This window comes from Hyla sarda, chromosome 3, assembly GCF_029499605.1.
Source record: "Hyla sarda isolate aHylSar1 chromosome 3, aHylSar1.hap1, whole genome shotgun sequence".
NCBI lineage: Eukaryota > Metazoa > Chordata > Amphibia > Anura > Hylidae > Hyla > Hyla sarda.
The window spans coordinates 333,198,527-333,218,000 of NC_079191.1; the positions used below are offsets into that span (position 1 = coordinate 333,198,527).

Here is a 19,474-nt window from a genome sequence, read left to right on the forward strand (position 1 = left end):
TCATTTTCCAACAGCCGTAACTTTTTATTTTTCGTCCGACGTCATTGAAAAAGGGCTTATTTTTTGCGGGATGATCAGTACTTTTTTATTGTTTTTGTTTTCTAAATCAATTTTTCACAGAACCCTTTGTACCATTTCATAAGAAAATTGCCATTTAGCAACCTTTTACCCAGAGGAAGAGGAATGCTGTGATTTTTGGATAATAGAAGCCTGTTGGACCATATATTGCTCTATAAGACTATACACTTCATTTTGGTGCGCCTTTTATTTATAGAATTTATCCATTCCAAGGTTAACCAATACAGTTATTTGTCCCAAATTGTACATTCAATATTTCCTTATTAAAAATGCATGTGTGTGTGTGTGTGTGTGTGTGTGTGTGTGTGTGTATGTATGTATATGTGTGTATATATATATATATATATATATATATATATATATATATATATATATATTATACAAAGAGTATTGCAGCAGCACACATTGGTCAAAAAATGGAGGCTCTTAGCGCACTTTTTTGATCAAAAACGTGTCCCCCATCCACCACGGGGAGGTGGCCTCATTTAGGATGGGACCCTAACACGCATTCTGAGCCTAACACTCAGATACCAACTCACCTCTGCTGAGCATATAGCCTCTGACTGGGTGACATGCTGGATCCATATACAATTTAAAACACCACCTGTGAGAAAGGGGGAGGGGTGCACAGCTAAAGAGGGTGCCATTTCCCCTGTGTAGTAAATACAAGCTTATCTTTTTGCTTATATATATATATATATATATATATATATATATATATATATATATATATCAATATCAACACAAATTTAAATTATCATAACTTCATATTTAAATTAATGTACACCTAATGTATACACGGTAACTGTCCAAACATTAAAGTTCATACCACATAGGTCAAAACAAACATTACTTAATATTGCTTTTATAATATATCCCCCTTTCCTCACAGGACAGAGAAGAGAGAGGAAAAAAATATGAATTATAAAATGTTTCTTTGTCCCTATTTGTTATTTATCCTCCCACTCTTCCCAAAATTTACTTCTCTTAATATAGCATCCTCCACCTTTATCTTTCATTAAAGTGGTCTCATACTTTCTAATTCTATCCACCAATAATTCCCGTACTTTTATAGATTGAATTTTCCTAGCAAACCGGTTCCTAACTATTAGAAATACACCTAAAAAAAAAGTTTTTTTCTGTTTTTAAATTGTTTTTATTGTACTTTTCCCAAATTTGGTACACCTATGCCCTTGTACCTAACACCACCCCCACTCCATAGATTCCCCTCAACTGAAACACAAACCATGTACTGCAGCAAATCTTAGTTATCATCTTCCAGCTGTAGGAGAATTTATTAAACGCTTCCTAGCATACTCCACATAGAGAGCAAACATTGTACATTTTCCTGGTGAGCCCCACTTTCAATGCCCGGTATACAACAGATAAAGATTCTTAAAGTAATCCCAGCCTGTATCTCTTTCCAGTTCCCTTAATATAGGTCTAGATCAGTGTTTCCCAACCAGGGTGCCTCCAGCTATTAGAAAACCACAACTCCCAGCATGCCCGGACAGGCGTTGGCTGTCCGGGCATGCTGGGTGTTGTAGTTTTGCAACAGCTGGAGGCACCCTGGTTGGGAAACACTGGTCTAGATAAACAAAAAGATAATGACCATTGCCTGTTGTATATATGACTGGTTTAGCTCATTGTTTAGGCCCCTTTCACACTACAGGTATCATCCTGCTTTTTTTTCTACCGTTATTTTACAATAACAGATGAAAAAACTAGATGCAATAACTGATAAAAACGGATGATAACTGATGACTATAATCCGTTATTTTTAATGGGCTTTTTTCTTTTAAAAAAAAAAAAAAAACCTGATGTTGTCCATCCGTTATCATCCTTTATTACCAGTTACATCCGGGGTTTTTTTTAAATCAGCTTTTTAACCCTTTTTTTTGTAAAGCTGTACTGAGCATGGTCCTTTTGAACATCCGGTTCCCATTGACTTCAATGTTAAATTTTAACGTCTGGTTTTTCATCTTTTTTTTTTTCGGACCAAAAATGTGGTATCATGTAATCGTATGGACTTACAGAATATAGATAATGTGTCATTGGAACTGAAAAGTGCACTGCGTAGAAACACTGCATTATTATTATTATTTTTTCTCTATTTTTTTTTCTTTCTTGTTTGACTGTAGATTTGGTGGTAAAACGAGTGATGCCGTTACATAGTACAATTGGTGGCTGCACAAAACAAAGTTCGCATATGGGTTCAACAAATGTATTTAACAAAAAAAAAAGTGAATTGAATACAATTTTACAAAAAACTAACAAAAAAGTGGGCGGGGCAATGCATTTTCGGTTTTTGTTTTCGGCCAAGCACAGCCTAAATTTTCAGTTTCGGCCTAAAATTTCCCTTTCAGTGCACCCTAATCATTACCCCCTCCTCCTTAGTCTGATCCCCCTCCCCCACGCCACATCATTCCTCCCCCTTTTGTCAGCCCATGTGCCTCATCATTTCCCCCTCTGATCCCCACCTTGTGCCTCATCATTTCTGTCTCTGATCCACCCCCCCCCTGTATCTAATCATTTTTCCCTCTCATCCCACCCCCTCTACCTTCTTTGTCTGCTCCCCCCCTTGTTTGTTTTTTCCTTTTCCTTATCTGGCCTATGTCTCCAGTCTCAATCTGGCAGGCTTGGGTTCAGAGTACTGACGAGTGACATCCTCTGAGCGGCTCTTCAGCGCAACCTCCTCAGCGCGACGTCAGATATGTCGCTCATCAGTCCCGGCAGCCGCTGCCGATCAATGATTTAGAGTGGCGCTGGCACCGGCTGCTTGTTCAAGATTAGCAGCACGCCCGCGGCCACTTTAGAACAGTGATCAGTGGCAGGTGCTACGGGCCTGGATTTTTGGAGAGGCAGGGAAAATGATTTATCGGCGTGTAACATGCAGGTAGGTTTTCTGCCTCGTATATTAGTTTTAAACATGTTTTATAATGTGTTTTTAATTATTGTGAACATGACATTTAGCCAGATCTTTGGTCCCTCAATGTACAATATCTATTGGTTCCAGGACAGCCATTGTGCATTGAATATAATGAATAATGTGTTACAAACCTCCCAAAACTTGAAAATATGGAAAAAAAAGCTCAAAAGCAGTTCATTAGATATAACTGGTTAGTCACTTTCTACAAAGATGAGAGCATCCCTAGCGTCTGTATTTAGTCTGTTCGTACTGCTGAAAAAGTAGTCCAAAGTAGCCTAGGTACTGCTGCTTTCCACCAGAGTAGGAATAATATCACTGACGACATAGTTCATTGGCCAAGATGTTGTTTGCATTTATTAATCTGACAAAATATATAGACATCCCAAAAAGTGGTAAACTGGACCTGCATTTAGGTAACTGATAGGATTCTGAAGGTCTGATCATAATTACAGGTGCACCGAAATGGAAATTTCAGAAACGAAACCGAAATAAAAAAAAATGTCCGGCCGAAACCGATACCGAAAATGACTTCTCCCCGTCTTCTGGTAAAATGCAGTGCTCCGCTCATTAGATTAGATTCCCCCACATTAGATTGCCAGCTCCCCCACATTAGGTCAGGAGCTCCCCCACAATAGTAGGCAGCTCCCCCACAATAGTAGGCAGCTCCCCCACAATAGTAGGCAGCTTCCCCACAACAGTAGGCAGGTTCCCAAATTAGGTCAGCATTTCCCCCACAATAGTAGGCATGTTCTCCACAATAGTAGGCAGCTCCCCCCAACAATATTAGGCAGCTCCCCCCACATTAGGTCAGCAGTTTCCCCACAATAGTAGGCAGGTTCCTCACATTAGGTCAGCATTTCCCCCACAATAGTAGGCAGCTCCCCCCAACAATAGTAGGCAGTTCCCACACAGTATTAGGCAGCTCCCCCCAACAATATTAGGCAGCTCCCCCCACATTTGTAGGCAGCTCCCCCCCCCCCCACAATATCAGGCAGCTCCCCCCAACACAATATCAGGCAGCTTCCCCCCCCCCCCCCACACACAATATCAGGCAGCTTCCCCCCCCCCCCCCACAATATCAGGCAGCTTCCCCCCCCCAATATCAGGCAGCTTCCCCCCCACAATATCAGTCAGCTCCCCCCCCCCCCACAATATCAGGCAGCTCCCCCCCCCCCCCACACACACACACACACACACATTTGTAGGCAGCTCCCCCCCACATTAGGTCAGCAGTTCCCCCACCCCACAGACATACAGCTTCCAGCCATATACAGTGTAGGGCTGGAGGCTGTATGTCTGTACTGCTGCCCCCACAGTGATCCGGTCATCGCTCCTCCGGCCCGGGGTCACATCTACTGCTATGGCCTATGGACTATAGCAGTAGGTGCCGGTGCCGGGACCGGAGGAGCGATGACCGGAACACTGAAGAAGATGACGCGGTCACTTACCAGGCCCCGGCCGGCGTGCGTTCTCCTGCGACAATCCTGCGGTCCTCCTGCGTCTCTATGGTTGTACGCACGGGACGTCACTGACGTCCCGTGCGTACGACCATAGAGGCGGAGAAGCGAGGGACCGAAGGAGGATCGCAGGAGGACGCCGGGGAATGGTGAGTGACCGCCGGACATCCTTATGTCCCGAAAAGATTTTTCGGGACACAGGGATGTCCGGGATAGGATTAGGAATACTTCTTTTTATGTGCCCGGGCCGGCTCCCGTGTGTGGCTGCAGGCGGGGGCCGACCAGAGCATATAAAAACTAATACTGTGTACTAAAAACCAGGGGGCCTCCAGCTGTTGTGAAACTACAACTCCCAGCATGCCTGGACAGACTTTGCCGGTCCGGGCATGCTGGGAGTTGTAGTTTCACAACAGCTGGAGGCCCCCTGGTTTTTAGTATAAAGTATTAGGTTTTATATGCGCTGGCCGGCCCTCGCCTGCAGCCACACACGGGAGCCGGCCCGGGCACATAAATAGAAGTATTCCTAATCCTATCCCGGAGAGCGCAACCCCCCCCCCCCCCATGCACCCCCCACGAGTGCCTCTGCCACTGGCAGTGTTTGTAACTTGTGCTGTGGGCGGGCAGGGGAGGTGGTCATTATCGGCAGATTTTTAGTTGTTTCGGCATTTTGCCGAAATAGCTATTTTCGGCCGATACATCATAATGATTATGTATTGAGGGCCTGCCTTGGATAACTCTTAGAAAATCCCTTAATCTGTCCCTGTTATGTGAACACACCTACTAGCATGAAGATAACATTGGGGTCCTTTATAGAATTCTACCTGATTATATGTCGCATGGCTTCTCACTCAAACAAGTTGGTCCACATGATTATCCTCTTATGTTCTTCCAGTTGCTCTGAACACAGCCCTTGATTTATACGGTTCAGCAGATTATAGTATTGTTATCGGATTATACTAATTGAATTTTAGTTGTAGGTATTCTCAAGTGATCATTATTAGAGATGAGCGAACTTACAGTAAATTCGATTCATCACAAACTTCTCGGCTCGGCGGTTGCTGACTTTTCCTGCATAAATTAGTTCAGCTTTCCGGTACTCCGGTGGGCTGGAAAAGGTGGATACAGTCCTAGGAAAGAGTCTCCTAGGACTGTATCCACCTTTTCCAGCCCACGGGAGCATCTGAAAGCTTAACTAATTTATGCAGGAAAAGTCATCAACTGCCGAGCCGAGAAGTTCATGACTAATCAAATTTACTGTAAGTTCGCTCATCTCTAGTGGCTACCATTTAACTCCTGAGGCCCAAGTTGAAATATGAGAAATATAAGAATGCAGTGAAGGCATATTCTGGCTCTATAACTTGGCCTATAACATGGACTTTGTATCTATTTTACCAATACTTACACAAGGCTACATGTGTCAGTTGTGTTCATCTGCACAGCAGAGGTATTTAGTAAGATTCCAGCTTTATTCCAGGTAGAAATCTTGTAAACATTTACGGGAAAGCAGGTGAAAAATATGGTAGTTTGCCATTGTATACATAGAAAACGGAGCACATGTAAAGGGAGGATCAGTAATGACAGCAGGGAAGGGGAGGAGCGGTCACATCACTGCTAGGGTACAGGGATACAGGAGGGCCAAACTTAGAGAAGCAAACGCAAAATAAAGCAGTACAAAAGATTCCTACCAATGAATGTAACTAGTTGAAGGATGTGACAAGGCAAGTATTTAGCTTTAAGGGGTTATCCGGGCATCAATTTTTTTTTTCTTGCTTCCCCATTGGTATGACAGAGCTCCAGTCACTGCTGTGCAGCACTTCTGGGTTTGGGGTCATGATATCATAGGCCTACTGAGCCAACCATCACTACTACCAATGATTGGCTGAATGTGCCCATGATATCGCATCCCCCAAACCTAGAAGTGCTGTGCAGCAGCAACCAGAGCTTTGTGATACTGGCGGGGGAGCAAGGTGTTTTGTTTCTTTACCACCTCCCTGAGAACATGTATACAACATTCCTGCCTTGGTAACATTTTTTTTACTATCCCCACTGGAAGGTTTACATGCGGCAGACGCTTTCACGGAAAAACTGCTGTCGTTTTGTATTAAAAGGGGCAAAATGTATAGCAGAAATCTGCAAATTGTCATTCTGTAGATTTAAAGTGGACCTGTGGTAAACCCCAAAATAATAGCATTTTTAAATAGCATAGCATGCCCTGATCACACCCTTTTTTTTTTTTTTTTTTTTTTTTTTTTTTTTTTTTACAGTTTCTTGATATGTCCTTTCTTCCTTTCCTGAGATATATGGGTCTGTAGTTTGTTTGAAGATCCGTGGAATCGGTCACTTGCACTTAATTATTATTAGGCATACGTGCCCCTCAATGTAAGACACCCACACTTTAAGGGGTACTCCGGTGCTTACACATCTTATCCCCTATCCTTTGGAAATCAGTCAGATGGGCATGAACCTAATTTTAATAGTAGGAGTGACTCAGGTGGGATTAAAGGGGTACTCCGGTGCTTACACATCTTATCCCCTATCCAAAGGATAGGGGATAAGATGCCTGATCGCGGGAGTCCCGCAGCTGGGGACGCCCGGGATCATGCACCCGTTTGTAATCAGTCCCCGGAGCGTGTTCGCTCCGGGTCTGATTACCGGCGACCGCAGGGCCGGCGGCGTGTGACGTCACGCCTCCGCCCCCGTGTGACGTTACGCTCCGCCCCTCAATGCAAGTCTACGGGAGGGGGCGTGATAGCTATCACGCCCCCTCCTGTAAGCTTGCATTTGGCGGCAGAGCGTGACGACACACGGGGACGGAGGCGTGACGTCACACGCCACCGACCGTGCGGTCGACCGTAAACCGAACACGCTCCGGGGACTGATTCCAAACGGGGTGCTGCGTGCATGATCCCGGGCGTCCCCAGCTGCGGGACTCCCGCGATCAGGCATCTTATCCCCTATCCTTTGGATAGGGGATAAGATGTGTAAGCACCGGAGTACCCCTTTAATCCCACCTGAGTCACTCCTACTATTAAAATTAGGTTCATGCCCATCTGACTGATTTCCTGAATTGTCAGACAAATTAGAAAACCCTCATATCTCAGGAACACGAGAGTATCAAGAAATTGGAAAAATATTTCTGGTCAAGTCACTCTAACCTATTTAATGACAGTAATATCATGTCCCATAATGATAATTTCATGGTAAGACTATCTGTGTATTGAATGGAAAAGCCATGACTTCCAGGGCTCTTTGGGCTCTACACTGGGGCTACCTTCATACCAAAGTACATCAGATATTGTAATGTGTATTATCTGATCCGGTTTGATCAGTTGGTTTCTGCTAGGAGCTTCTCTTCCCTCGCTGCATAAAACTGGCTCCATGTAGAATTAATCTCCTGCAGTGACACAGGGCGTAAGGCCCTTAGCTGGACACTTCTCCTGGCTTGTTCTAGCCATTGATGGTGGTCTTAGTACCCAGACCCCGAACAATCATAACTATTGACATGTCTCTATGGTGTGTCTATTTTTTTTCAATTGGCTATGACATGTTAGTATTTATTGTAGTTAATCTGTTATGGTGTTTAACACTACACTTGAAGCAAAAATGGGGCCAAATGAATAGTATTTTGTGTCCTGTATTATGTTTTGCTCTTTACGAAAAACCATATTAGGGGCCTCTGTTACAGATCCTTTTTTTGCTAGCCAGTATAATGTGTAAAGGGCACCTAGGCCAGACTAATGGGCCTTCTTAGATCTTGGTGGTGGTTTTTCAGTGGCTAATCTGGCACTATTTTATGCTTTTTGGTTATAAAGGAAAGCACGATGCAGATATAAACAGAGCCTACATTGCTGTTGGAGTTTAGTGTGAACACCATGCATGCCTTTATTTAATGCAGAAGAATTGCCTAGAAGAATGTGGGATGAATGCAATAGGTTTTGTGTAGGAGATGTGACAAGCTGTAATTACCAGGTAGTGTGAATGACATCTGCATATTTGGGCTCAAAGAAAAGGGTCTGGAAATTCCCATATTACTGAAGTTCTTGTTAATATAATTTTTTTTTTCTAGTATTTAATTATAACCTTAGTCAATCTCAGAATTATTACGTCCATGAAAAGGTCAAGGTATCAATATTGTTGCCAAGATCTGTCTTTCTTTTACAGGAATCTGTCAGTGTCCTGTCCTCTGCCGTTCATTTAATCAGCCTAAATACATGATCTGTGTTTTCTTCGTTTGACAATAGGAAACCAGATATGACGGACTCTGCCTCTGTTCTCGAAACATTCAAATTTCTGGAAAATGCTGCTGCAGAGTTCAGTGACGATGAGGATGATGAAGACAATGAAGGCAGAGACAAGACCATTATAGATGCTGCAACGGTAAATCTTCCCAAACACTGCTTATGAGTGGAAAAGTGTGTGGGGGGAAACCTGTATGCTGGTGTGCCCATTTGGTGAAATATGAGTTTACTACTGTTTGAACATAGGAGACATGAGAACAGTTGGTCTAGTGCCGATCACTCTTATTTTCCTCCTTTTAAATGCATTACTGAATAAGAGTGGTAAATAATACAACATATTGGATGGAGGTTGGCTTATGGTAGACCGCAAGGTGGCAAAGTGATACTTCAGGCTTATTATTGGCTGCTTTCAGTATGTTCCCCTTCTAGGTTGTAGACTTTCACTTACATGATATCCTTATTCTTCTTCTCTTTTTTTTTTCCCTTTCCCCTTCCTTTTGATTTTAACCCATGTTCTATTGTTAACCCTGTGCCCTGAGTATTTACAGCCATATTAAATAATAATAAAATAATAAAATAATAAAATATTATTTTTAAAATAATAACATACTGTCATTTAAAAAGAATTGATTGGTCAAGATCTGGGAGCTATGACACTGATCAGTAGACTTCTTTAGTATCCTATAATCCTTTTTTAAAAGGACACTAAGGTTATGTTTACACTCAAAGGAAATTCAGAGAGGAATTTCCACTGTTCAAAATGGTCTGTGATTGGCTCCTATATACGCGACAATCTGCCAAGGACATAAGCGCCATTCCATTGACAAATGGCACTTCTCTAGTGGATTCTGCTGGAAGATTGAGGATGTTCAGTCTGCTGTCGAAATCCAATTCATTGTCTGATCATCTAAGGTCCTTCAGACATGTAAACAGAGCAGTGGCATTCCCATTATGATCAATGGAGGTTGCTGCAAGGTGTGACCTTGTGAAAATTCTGCGTCACTATCCGTACTGTGAAAAGTGACCCACACCTGTTCTGCTTTAGAAAGTAGTTTACCACAAAGCTATCCTTATAACTAGTGCTATGAATGTTCAAATTATGTCTAGTGGTTTAGAGCCACACTATATATATGGTATTCTCCTTCTCCCTCAATTTTTTTTTTTTTTTTTATAACACTCTCTCCCTCTCTGTAACATTATACTTTGTGTTCTTTGCATTAGTTAGCCCTTAGGTTTCAAGCTGTAGCTCATGTAGCCCTGATTCGGTCAGACTTTCTAGTATTTAGTGTGATGCAAAGAGAAATAATACAGTCTACAACTCACCAATTCATCTTCGTTGTTTCTTTATTAAAAAATTAACATGTACATGTTAATACGACAGGGAGGGACATACACGGGGGGTACAGCTTGGCGGCGACAGCAGCCGTTTCTAACTACAATAGTGCCTCTTTTGACCTTCGGCCAGAGGAAGCACTATTGTAGTGTGAAACGGATGCTGACGCCACTGGGCTGTAACCTAACCCCCCCCCCCCCGTGTGTGTTCCTCTCTGTCGTATTAACGTGTACATGAGAGTATTTTCAATAAAGAGGAAACAATGAAGATGAATTGGTGAGTCGCCGACTGTATTATTTCTCTTTGCATCACACTAATATGTATACCTGGATTAGTCAGAGCACCACCTGTCTTAACACAACAGTTTTCCCAGCCATAACCCGTCCATATACCGAGTGACTATCAGATTTGAGCAGTGCCAAACAGACTTTTTAATATATACTTTCTTGTATTTAGTGTACCATATTGCCGATATTGCGTACCTAAAGCTGTGCCAAATACTGTGTTTAATGTGTCTGCCTGATCAGCTGCTTCCTGTTGTTTTTGGGGGTAGGCCCCTTTCACACTATAAAGTTGTTCCGTTAAGACCCGTCATAAACATCCATTAGAAAAGCCTTAAAAACAGATGTTAAATGGCCGTTACAAAATCCCATTAAAGTCTGAGATTTTTTGATTATCCGTTATGGCCCGTCATGGATAACGGCCGTTATTTGTGACGGAAGAAAAAAACGGCACATGCACAAATTTTTCTTGCGTCAAAAATAACGGTGGAATAACGGCTGTTAAAATTTTAACATTTAAGTCTATGGCAAACAGATGAGCCTTTAATGTCATCCATTTGCACCTGGTTTATAATATCCGTTATTACTTCTGCGCATGCTCAGAAGAGGTGACTCCTGCAGTGCTGAGGCACTACTACTACTCCCATCATGGAACAGACTTGTTTCCATGATGGAAGTAGTATTTCCCCATCTGCAGGAGTCTGCTGGTGGTTGGGGAGGGTACATTAGTGTTTGTACTACTACCCCCATCAAGGAACAGACTCTGTTCCATGATGGGGGTTGTAGTACAGGGGCTGAGTGAATGCACTTCTGAGACCCGATGTGATCAGAAGTTATTAAACAGGGGAGCGGGTGGCATGCTCTGCTCCCCTGCGATGTACAATGTATTTTTACTTTCATTTTTAAATTGCCCGCTGGGAGCCCTGAATGGCCGGTACTGAGGAGCCATTAAGAGCTCCCGGCGGATTTTTTTTTACTTTGTGTGCCTATTTACTGTATAATATACACTTAAGTATATTCATTTTATTCCCCCCCCCCCCCCCATGTGTTTGGAATGTGATTATACAGTAATTAGGCACACTGTAAGTTTAAAAACCTCACCGGGAGCCCTGAATGGCTCTTCCGTACTGGCCATTCAGGGCTCCCGGCGGGGAATTTAAAAATTAAAGTAAAAATACACCGTACATCACGGGAGCGAAGCATGCCGCCTGCTACCCTGTTTAATAACTACTGATCGTATTGGGTCTCAGAAGTGAGACCTGGTGAGATCAATCCCTCAGCGTCTGTACTACAACCCCCATCCTGGAACAAAGTCTGTTCCATGATGGGGGTAGTAGTACAAACACTAATGTAGCCTCCCCAGCAGACTCCTGCAGCCAGGGAACTACTACTCCCATCGTGGAAACAAGTCTGTTCCATGATGGGAGGAGTAGTAGTCCCGGCTGCGGGAGTCTTTAGGCAGAGGTGTTAAAACGGCCATAAAATAAGGGTACATGACGGATGTTATAACCGGGCTTAACGGATGTATAAAATATTGGTCTGTAATTAACCTTTTGTATGGATTGTTTTCTTCCTTTGGTATGAAGATTGTAAGAAGGCGAGTAGTACCTGACCCTAATGAAGACAGGGACACCGAAGAGGCTTTAAAAGAGTTTGACTTCTTGGGGTCAGATGATACAGATGGTGGAGAATCTAGGAGCGCTGGTGATGGCACTGAATGGGGTAAGGCTGTGTTTATTCTGTCTTTGCATGCATTTTAATATAGCTTTGTATTGTAGAGTATCACTATACCTTTTCTTTGTATGGTACTATAGTACCTCATTAACCAGTCAGGCTGGTTCTCCACATTAACAATGTTCTGACTTCTCCTTTTGTCAGATTTTGAATTATATATCAGTCCCTCTCCCTTTATGCTTTGGTCAGTATTTTTACTAAAACCAGGAGTGGGTCCAAAACACAGAAAACGTAGAAACATAGCCTTATAATGAGCTGCAAAAAAGAGTAATACTAATAGGCTGGATTTAATATACCCCATGTAGAACATCTGTCTTCTAAGATTTTTAGTCCATAATGTGGGTTTTAGAAGAGAGAAGGGCAAGGTAAAACAGACTGCTGCCCCCACCACCACCAGCCTCCATGTACTTCTCCTCACTATTACTGAGATGATTAACGCAAAGCTGACTTCCGGCACAATTCGTTCAGCACAATTCCTTTGAGGCCACAGCAGCCGCTAAGGGGCTGGTCATTTTGGCCACTTAACATGTTACCATCTTGGGTAAAATTTTAGGATCATAGCTTTAGTAGAGCAGTACGACCAAAAGTGTGCCTGCAGTCTGAGCCTGGAGCATGCATATTGTATGCATATTGCTTCTAATAAGCCTGTATGGCATCATATCCCTTAAAATCTATGGCCCACCTTGTTGCAGCTCTTTCTATTACTCCTTATCTCCCAACATTTGACTCCTTAGTTTTGCAGTCTGCCTTGTGTTTTTTAGAGAAATACATGCAAAACTGTATTTGTTAGCCACACTTCTGAAAAGAGGTACTCCGGCCCTAAGACATCTTATCCCCTATCCAAAGGATAGGGGATAAGATGCTTGATCAGGGGGGTCCTGCTGCTGGGGACCCCTGCAATCTTTCATGCAGCACCCCGCTATCGGCCTCTGGAGCAAACATTGCTCCAGGTCTGATGAATCACTATCACAGAGCTGGAGTATCTTGACGTCACGGCTCCGCCCTGTGTGACATCATGCTCCGCCCGCTCAATACAAGCCTATGGGAGGGGGCGTGACAGCCACCACGCCCCCTCCCATAGGCTTGCATTGAGGTGGCAGAGCTTGATGTCACACGGGGGCGGAGCCGTGACGTCAAGATACTCCAGCTCTGTGATCGTGATGTTTGCTCCGGAGGCTGATGATATCGGTGTGTTGCATGAAAGACTGCAGGGGTCCCCAGCGGCGGGACCCCCGTGATCAGGCATCTTGTCCCCTGTCCTTTGTTTAGGGGATAAGATGTCTTAGTGCCGGAGTACCCCTTTAATGTCAGTTTTGGCAATGGGCAATATTGTGAAAATAGCATTGTTTAACTATCTGGTTTATATTGACTACAGCTAAATCATATGCACAAATGTTGGTCACTACTCTCCATTTATTGTGGTCTCATTCATGTGCGGCTCCATAGACCATGAATAGAGCCTTGGTATGCTCCCAGCAGTTGGACCCCACAATATGACACTTATATGTGCTTAGTGTGAGCTGTGCTTAGTGTGAGCGTGTTTTCAGTGGGTAGAGGTTAAGCTGCTGCCATCAGACACCTCTGCCTGCAGCTTATATCCAGGGAGCTCAGAAGGATCAGCATGTAGAAATTAAACATTCTTTATTCTTTACCCCTCACATCATCTCTTGGGGAGGGTTAAAGATCCCCCTAGGCATAAGGTAGTTTTCTTAAAAACATATAGTGAGTTTATAGTAGCTTTGTGGCTTAATTAAAAAAGGAATAAAAGTAGGGTCCTAAGTTATGCCCAATATACATTATTTGTGGCATTCTGCTCTATGAAATTTTAGACTGTGCTAATCCATGCTTAAATAAACAAGGTATACCAATGTATAACTTTGTCAGATATATTCAGGTTTATGAGTACGTTTGGAGCTTTTATGGCAGTGATGATGTAGAGAGAATCGTGTAAAAAAAATAAAATTATGCTAAGCTGAACCACCTTGCGTACCTAGTGGATGAAGATAAATACAACATTTTGTAACAAAAAGTGTAAGTATTAACTTGAGGGCAGAGTCAGTTTTATGCTTGAGGCCATGGGGTGCAAAGGGTGCAATTGCACTCGGGCCCTCGGGCATAAACGCTCTCACCCCCATATGAGGAGGCCAGTTCTATAAATAAAACGTAGTAGTTGGGGGCTCTGTTACAAATTTTGCATTGGGACCCAGAATCTTGAGTCTTCTGCTTAAAAAAAAAAATAAATATATATATATATATATATATATATATATATATATAATATATATAATTTTTTTCATGTGTTATTCATTTACATAGCTTTCAGATTAGACAACAGAGCTGTGTTTGTATCATTCTAGTTCTAGGTCACTGACCATATAGTATATTGCTAGTAAGGTTCTCTTTAAGAGTAGTATTGGCTTTGTAACTTTGCTGTAGATCATTTACACCTTAGATAAAAAATATATTCATATATATATATATATATATATATATATATATATATATATATATATATATATATATATATATATAATACACACACACACACACTCCTAGACTCTGCCCCGAGGAAAGAAATGTATAGAAATATTGAGCTATATAAAACAATTGGAGCTAGCTGCACCTTGAAACATATAACCTTGTTTTGCTCCAGAATGCTATCCTTGGAATGAGGAAATACAGGAGAAATAAACGTGTCACTAATTGAACCAACACATTCTCAGAATGATCACTCTGGAAATACCAAAACTGTGAATTTTAGTCAGTTTATGAAAGCCTGTGTTGTAAAGAACATCCATGATATGTTTTGTTCCCCAATTTCTGATAAAGAAACCTCTTATTTGTCATATATGCCGCACTGTGATATAAATGCAGCCGTATTTTACTATTTAATGAAGACGTTCATTTGCTCCCTTCATAATGTCTTTCTCTTATGACCTCTTCTGGTTCTGCACTCTTGAAAGCTATTTTGAAATATGTATTTTATGTTCTATTAGGTTTTTCACCTACAGTTTCAATCAGATTTATTCAATCATAATTATGAATGTGTTTTTTTTATGCAAGTAAACTGGTCAAACATGAACAAATTAAATGGTTCAACACAACAAGCCACTTTTACTGACTACTGTGGTCTCATAATTAGTCAGTTCCTTCATGACAAGCGCCTTTAGTACTTAGTAAAGCACACTTTTGCTATTAAAGGGAACCTATCCTCATTTTTCCATTTCAGACCTGCTGCAAATATGGTGTATAACCACACACCAGCTTCTGGCAGCATCTCTGAGAACTCTTAGCTTAATTTTCTTGCACATTGGCCTCCAGTTTACCAGTATTCTTGGGTTTACATGCTGCAAATCCCTTCTCCAAATCCCTAAGTGATGACTTCCTATTTCTGCCATGTTGAAGTAGTGTATCCAGTGTTCCATTAAAGGGGGTACTCCACTAGCCAGCATTCACCACGCCCCCTCCCATAGACTTGTATTGAGGGGGTCGGAGCCTGACGTCACGAGGGGGCGGAGCCGACCCCCGCAGCGCGCACACAGCATTAGGAACTAAATGTTCCAAACGCTGGCCAGTGGAGTGCCCCTTTAAAGGGATTCTCTCTGGCAAAAGGTGTAGCAGCAGTAGAACACATTGGGCCTAGGTGAATCCTGGGCCCAGGTATCATACTTCAGATCAGGAAAAGGATTACACCAGGGGACCAGAGAAGAACTCTCTTCCTTGCTTGCACAACATAATGATCTTTTGAACTTGCTGCAGTAATCTTCTTGATCCCACTCTGGTCCTCTTCTTCCTCCTCCTTATGAGTTTTTTATTGCTGCTGAGCGGGCAGTTCTTGCTGCTATTAAACATCATTGGAAGGTGGGAGAAAAGCAAAGTGGTCAGGACAGAAAGACTTGACAGCAGCAGAGAATCGGTAGAGGGGTGTATGCAGGCTTTTTTATTTTCAGTGCACTGATAGGCATCTTACAAAAATAAAATTTTCCCTGAAAACACCTTTAAGGCTGGATTCACATCACTATTTGAGTGTCCGCTGCACAGATATGATTTCACAGATAAGCTCAAATTGCCTGAAATCGTATCTGTGCAGGGACAGGTACTGACAGATACAGAGTCATTAACTACTATGGGGCTGCGAACCCGTTTGTAGTCTGCTAGTGACTACAATCTGGTCCTTTTCTCAGCAGGTCAGATTTTTGACACTGACTGAAAATCTTGGCCAAAAAGAAAATAATTTTCTCTGTAGTATTCAGCAGCTAATAAGTACTGGATTTTTTAATAGAAGTCATTAACAAATCTGTTTAACTTTCTGGCACCAGTTGATTTAAAAAATAAATAAATAAAATTTCCACCGGAGTACCCCTTTATACGTCACAGTCAAAGTCTTAGCCAGTCCAGGTATTTGATGAAGCCCTAAATGCCTGGGACAGCACCTAATTTGCAGATATGATGTGTTCTGTCATGAAAAGAGTTTTTTTTCTTCAAATTCAACAAAAAGAAGCCAGTTGTGTTGACTATTTACATTCTTCTTGTTTGTTTGTGAAACAAAACTAGCTGTGAAAAATGTCCAGCCAAGAAACAGTATAGATTTTCAAAAATAACCTGATCCACAGTGGTTGTTAAATATTTGTTACTGTATATTTAACCTGGAGTCGTTGTAAGATTTATCTAGTGCAGGGGATACATCCATCCTTTGCACTATATTTGATAAATATACTGTATTGTGTTTTCTGGCTGGGTGTAAACAATAAAGTTCATGTACACTAGTGCATGTGAACATGATGGCCAACATGCTGAATCTAACCAATTGTGTTCACAACCAGCAAAGCTGCTTTTATTGGTTAACAGGCAGCCAGCCTACCTCCCTTGGGGGCTGACTAGCAAGCATTGTTCATTAGGGAGTCTGTAGGGCTTCCTAAAGAATTCCTAAAATTAGAAACCCTGGTAGGCATGAAATATACATTCACACTTGTGCTTGTCATGCTCTAAATCTTTGCTGTAAGTAGAAAAAATGAAAACCTGTGAGGGGTATGCTGTGCCCTAGTTATGTTGTGTTCATGTGATGAGTGCTTGCCCCTTCCTCTATGACTAAAGAAAGTTGCAGGAGTCTCCTTCTATCAGTTATTGGTTAAATCACTTATATTGAAGAGGAATATGTTTGATTTTTTTCACTGTTTAGAAAAGGAAGACCAGTGTCCCATACCGGAATCCTGGAATATCGATCAGGGAGTAATAACCAAACTCAAGGAACAATACAAAAAGGAGCGCAAGGGGAAAAAAGGGGTGAAGAGTAAGTGGAAAACATTGCACTTCGAAATCATCAAACCCACCTCTTTCATATCCTCCCTTCCCTCCGAAGCTATTTTTCATTATTTTTCTTTCAATGTTTTCCTGAACCACTTACTCTTTTACTTTGCTGCTCCTTCTCTTTTTCCTGCTCTTCACCTTTTAACGGGCATTTGAGCTCTGTCATCTTTTAGACAAGTCAGACTTTACTAGCCAAAAAATGGTTCTTATACATGTGTGATATCTATTTTCTTATAGTGGAACTAAACTCTATTATGTATTTAATGTAAAGAAGTATTCACATCATATAAACTTCTAGCTTACTAGGATGTGCCATAACAATCTGATCAATAAGCTCTGATCCTGTCCCTCCAGCAGTTCTTCTGCACAGAGAGGCCTCTGCTTTAAAGATCAAGAACAGATTTAAGAAAAAAAAATTTTTTCCCTTATTTCTTTTGTTATAAATGCTGTATGTGGAAAACATTTTGGGATAAATATAAATTACTGTAAATTTTTTAGTTGTATTTGGGAATTAGACATCAATATTCGGACCCCCTGTATTTCAAGGATTTAAGGGACAACTGACAGCTTTCTCCCCCCGCACTAACCAGTGGTTCTGGCTGGTAGTGCGGGGGACGCTGATCAGTTTGATCCTTACCATGCCCGGATCCACCACGCCGTTCGGCCGTAATCTTCTATTTTTGGTATATGCAAATGAGGTGCTAACTGCCACTATGAAGTCAGTGCCATTGGCTGCAGCACCGCCCAGCTCATCGATATTCCTCCCCTCTCTCTTCATTACAGAGTGAGGAGAAGAGGGGAGAGGCGGAGGGAGGGGAGGAATATTGATGAGTTGGGCGGCGTTGCGGCTAGTGACACGGACGTCGGAGTGCCAGTTAGCACCTCATTTGCATATACCGAAAATAGAAGATTATTGCCTAACAGCGTTGCGGATCCGGGCACGGTAGGGATCAAACTGATCAGTGCCCCCTGCACTACCAGCCAGTACCACTGGTTAGTGCGTGAGGAGAAAGCTGAAAGTTTTCCATTTAACATTGGGCTTTTGTGATCACAAAGATATGAATGTACATCACAAAATGTTCCCGAGACAATGTTTCTCATCCTCCTTGGTGTCCCATTTAAACTACCATGGATCCACGGCAAGTAAGTGATATGTCAATTTCATGGTGGGTTGAAATCCAAGCGGAGAATTTTCTTTGCATCCCAAATGAGTTGCAGAAAGCCATTCACTTGCATGGGCAACAGATTGTTATAAACTTTTACCTGGCTCCAGGAAAAAAATGTTTTTATATATTAACTGGCTCCAGAAAGTTAAACAGATTTGTAAATTACACAGCAGCAGCAGAAGAAAGAGTTCGTCGGAGCACTAACCTTGGACACCCCAGGTATAACGTGCAGGGAAAGTTTCTATTTCATATTTCCAAAGCTGGATACAATAGCAGGGAGGAGGAGATGTGAAGGTGCGGGTTGACTGCAACCGGTGCCAGTTATACCTGGTGTTTAAGGTTAGTGCTCCGACGAACTTTCTTCTGCTGCTGATGTGTTTGAACTCTGTTTGACATCGTGTAGCACCACAGACACCTGTTGTACATAGCGTGGGCTGCTTGTCACCTGCCTGCCAGCAGGAGGCACACAGCAGGAGGCACACATATAGCGAATCATTGACAGTGCCAGGACACCTTCCTCTATACGATATTCCAGATTTGTAAATTACTTCTCTTAAAAAATCTTAATCCTTTCAGTACTTATGAGCTTCTGAAGTTGAGTTGTTCTTTTCTGTCTAAGTGCTCTCTGATGACACCTGTCTTGGGAACTGTCCAGAGTAGAAGCAAATCCCCCATAGCAAACCTCTCCTACTCTTGTGACAGACAGAGATGTCAGCAGAGAGCACTGTTGTCAGACAGAAGAGAACAACTGAACTTCAGCAGCTGATAATTATTGGAAGGATTAAGATTTTTGAATAGAAGTAATTTACAAATCTGTTTAACTTTCTGGAGCCAGTTGAGATATAAAAAAAAGTTTTTACCTGGAATACCCCTTTAACCTCGTGTGAACTTTCAGGTAACACAGGCGCTTGACTAGTGAAAAAGACTGAGAACCTTAGTATGTCTACAGCT

The 19,474-nt window shown here is 42.2% G+C and overlaps 1 protein-coding gene across 3 annotated transcripts in view; it reads left to right on the forward strand.

Moving 5' to 3' along the window:
* Positions 1-19,474, forward strand: part of STRN (striatin) — a 123,092-nt gene that overhangs the window by 50,905 nt on the left and 52,713 nt on the right. For 2 of the 3 annotated variants that reach the window (XM_056567321.1, XM_056567322.1), the window contains exons 6-8: positions 8,706-8,841; positions 11,903-12,038; positions 17,230-17,340. In XM_056567321.1, coding sequence (XP_056423296.1) covers positions 8,706-8,841; positions 11,903-12,038; positions 17,230-17,340 — 383 coding nt within the window. The remainder of the gene's footprint in view (positions 1-8,705; positions 8,842-11,902; positions 12,039-17,229; positions 17,341-19,474) is intronic. The other variant, XM_056567323.1, reaches the window with a different exon arrangement.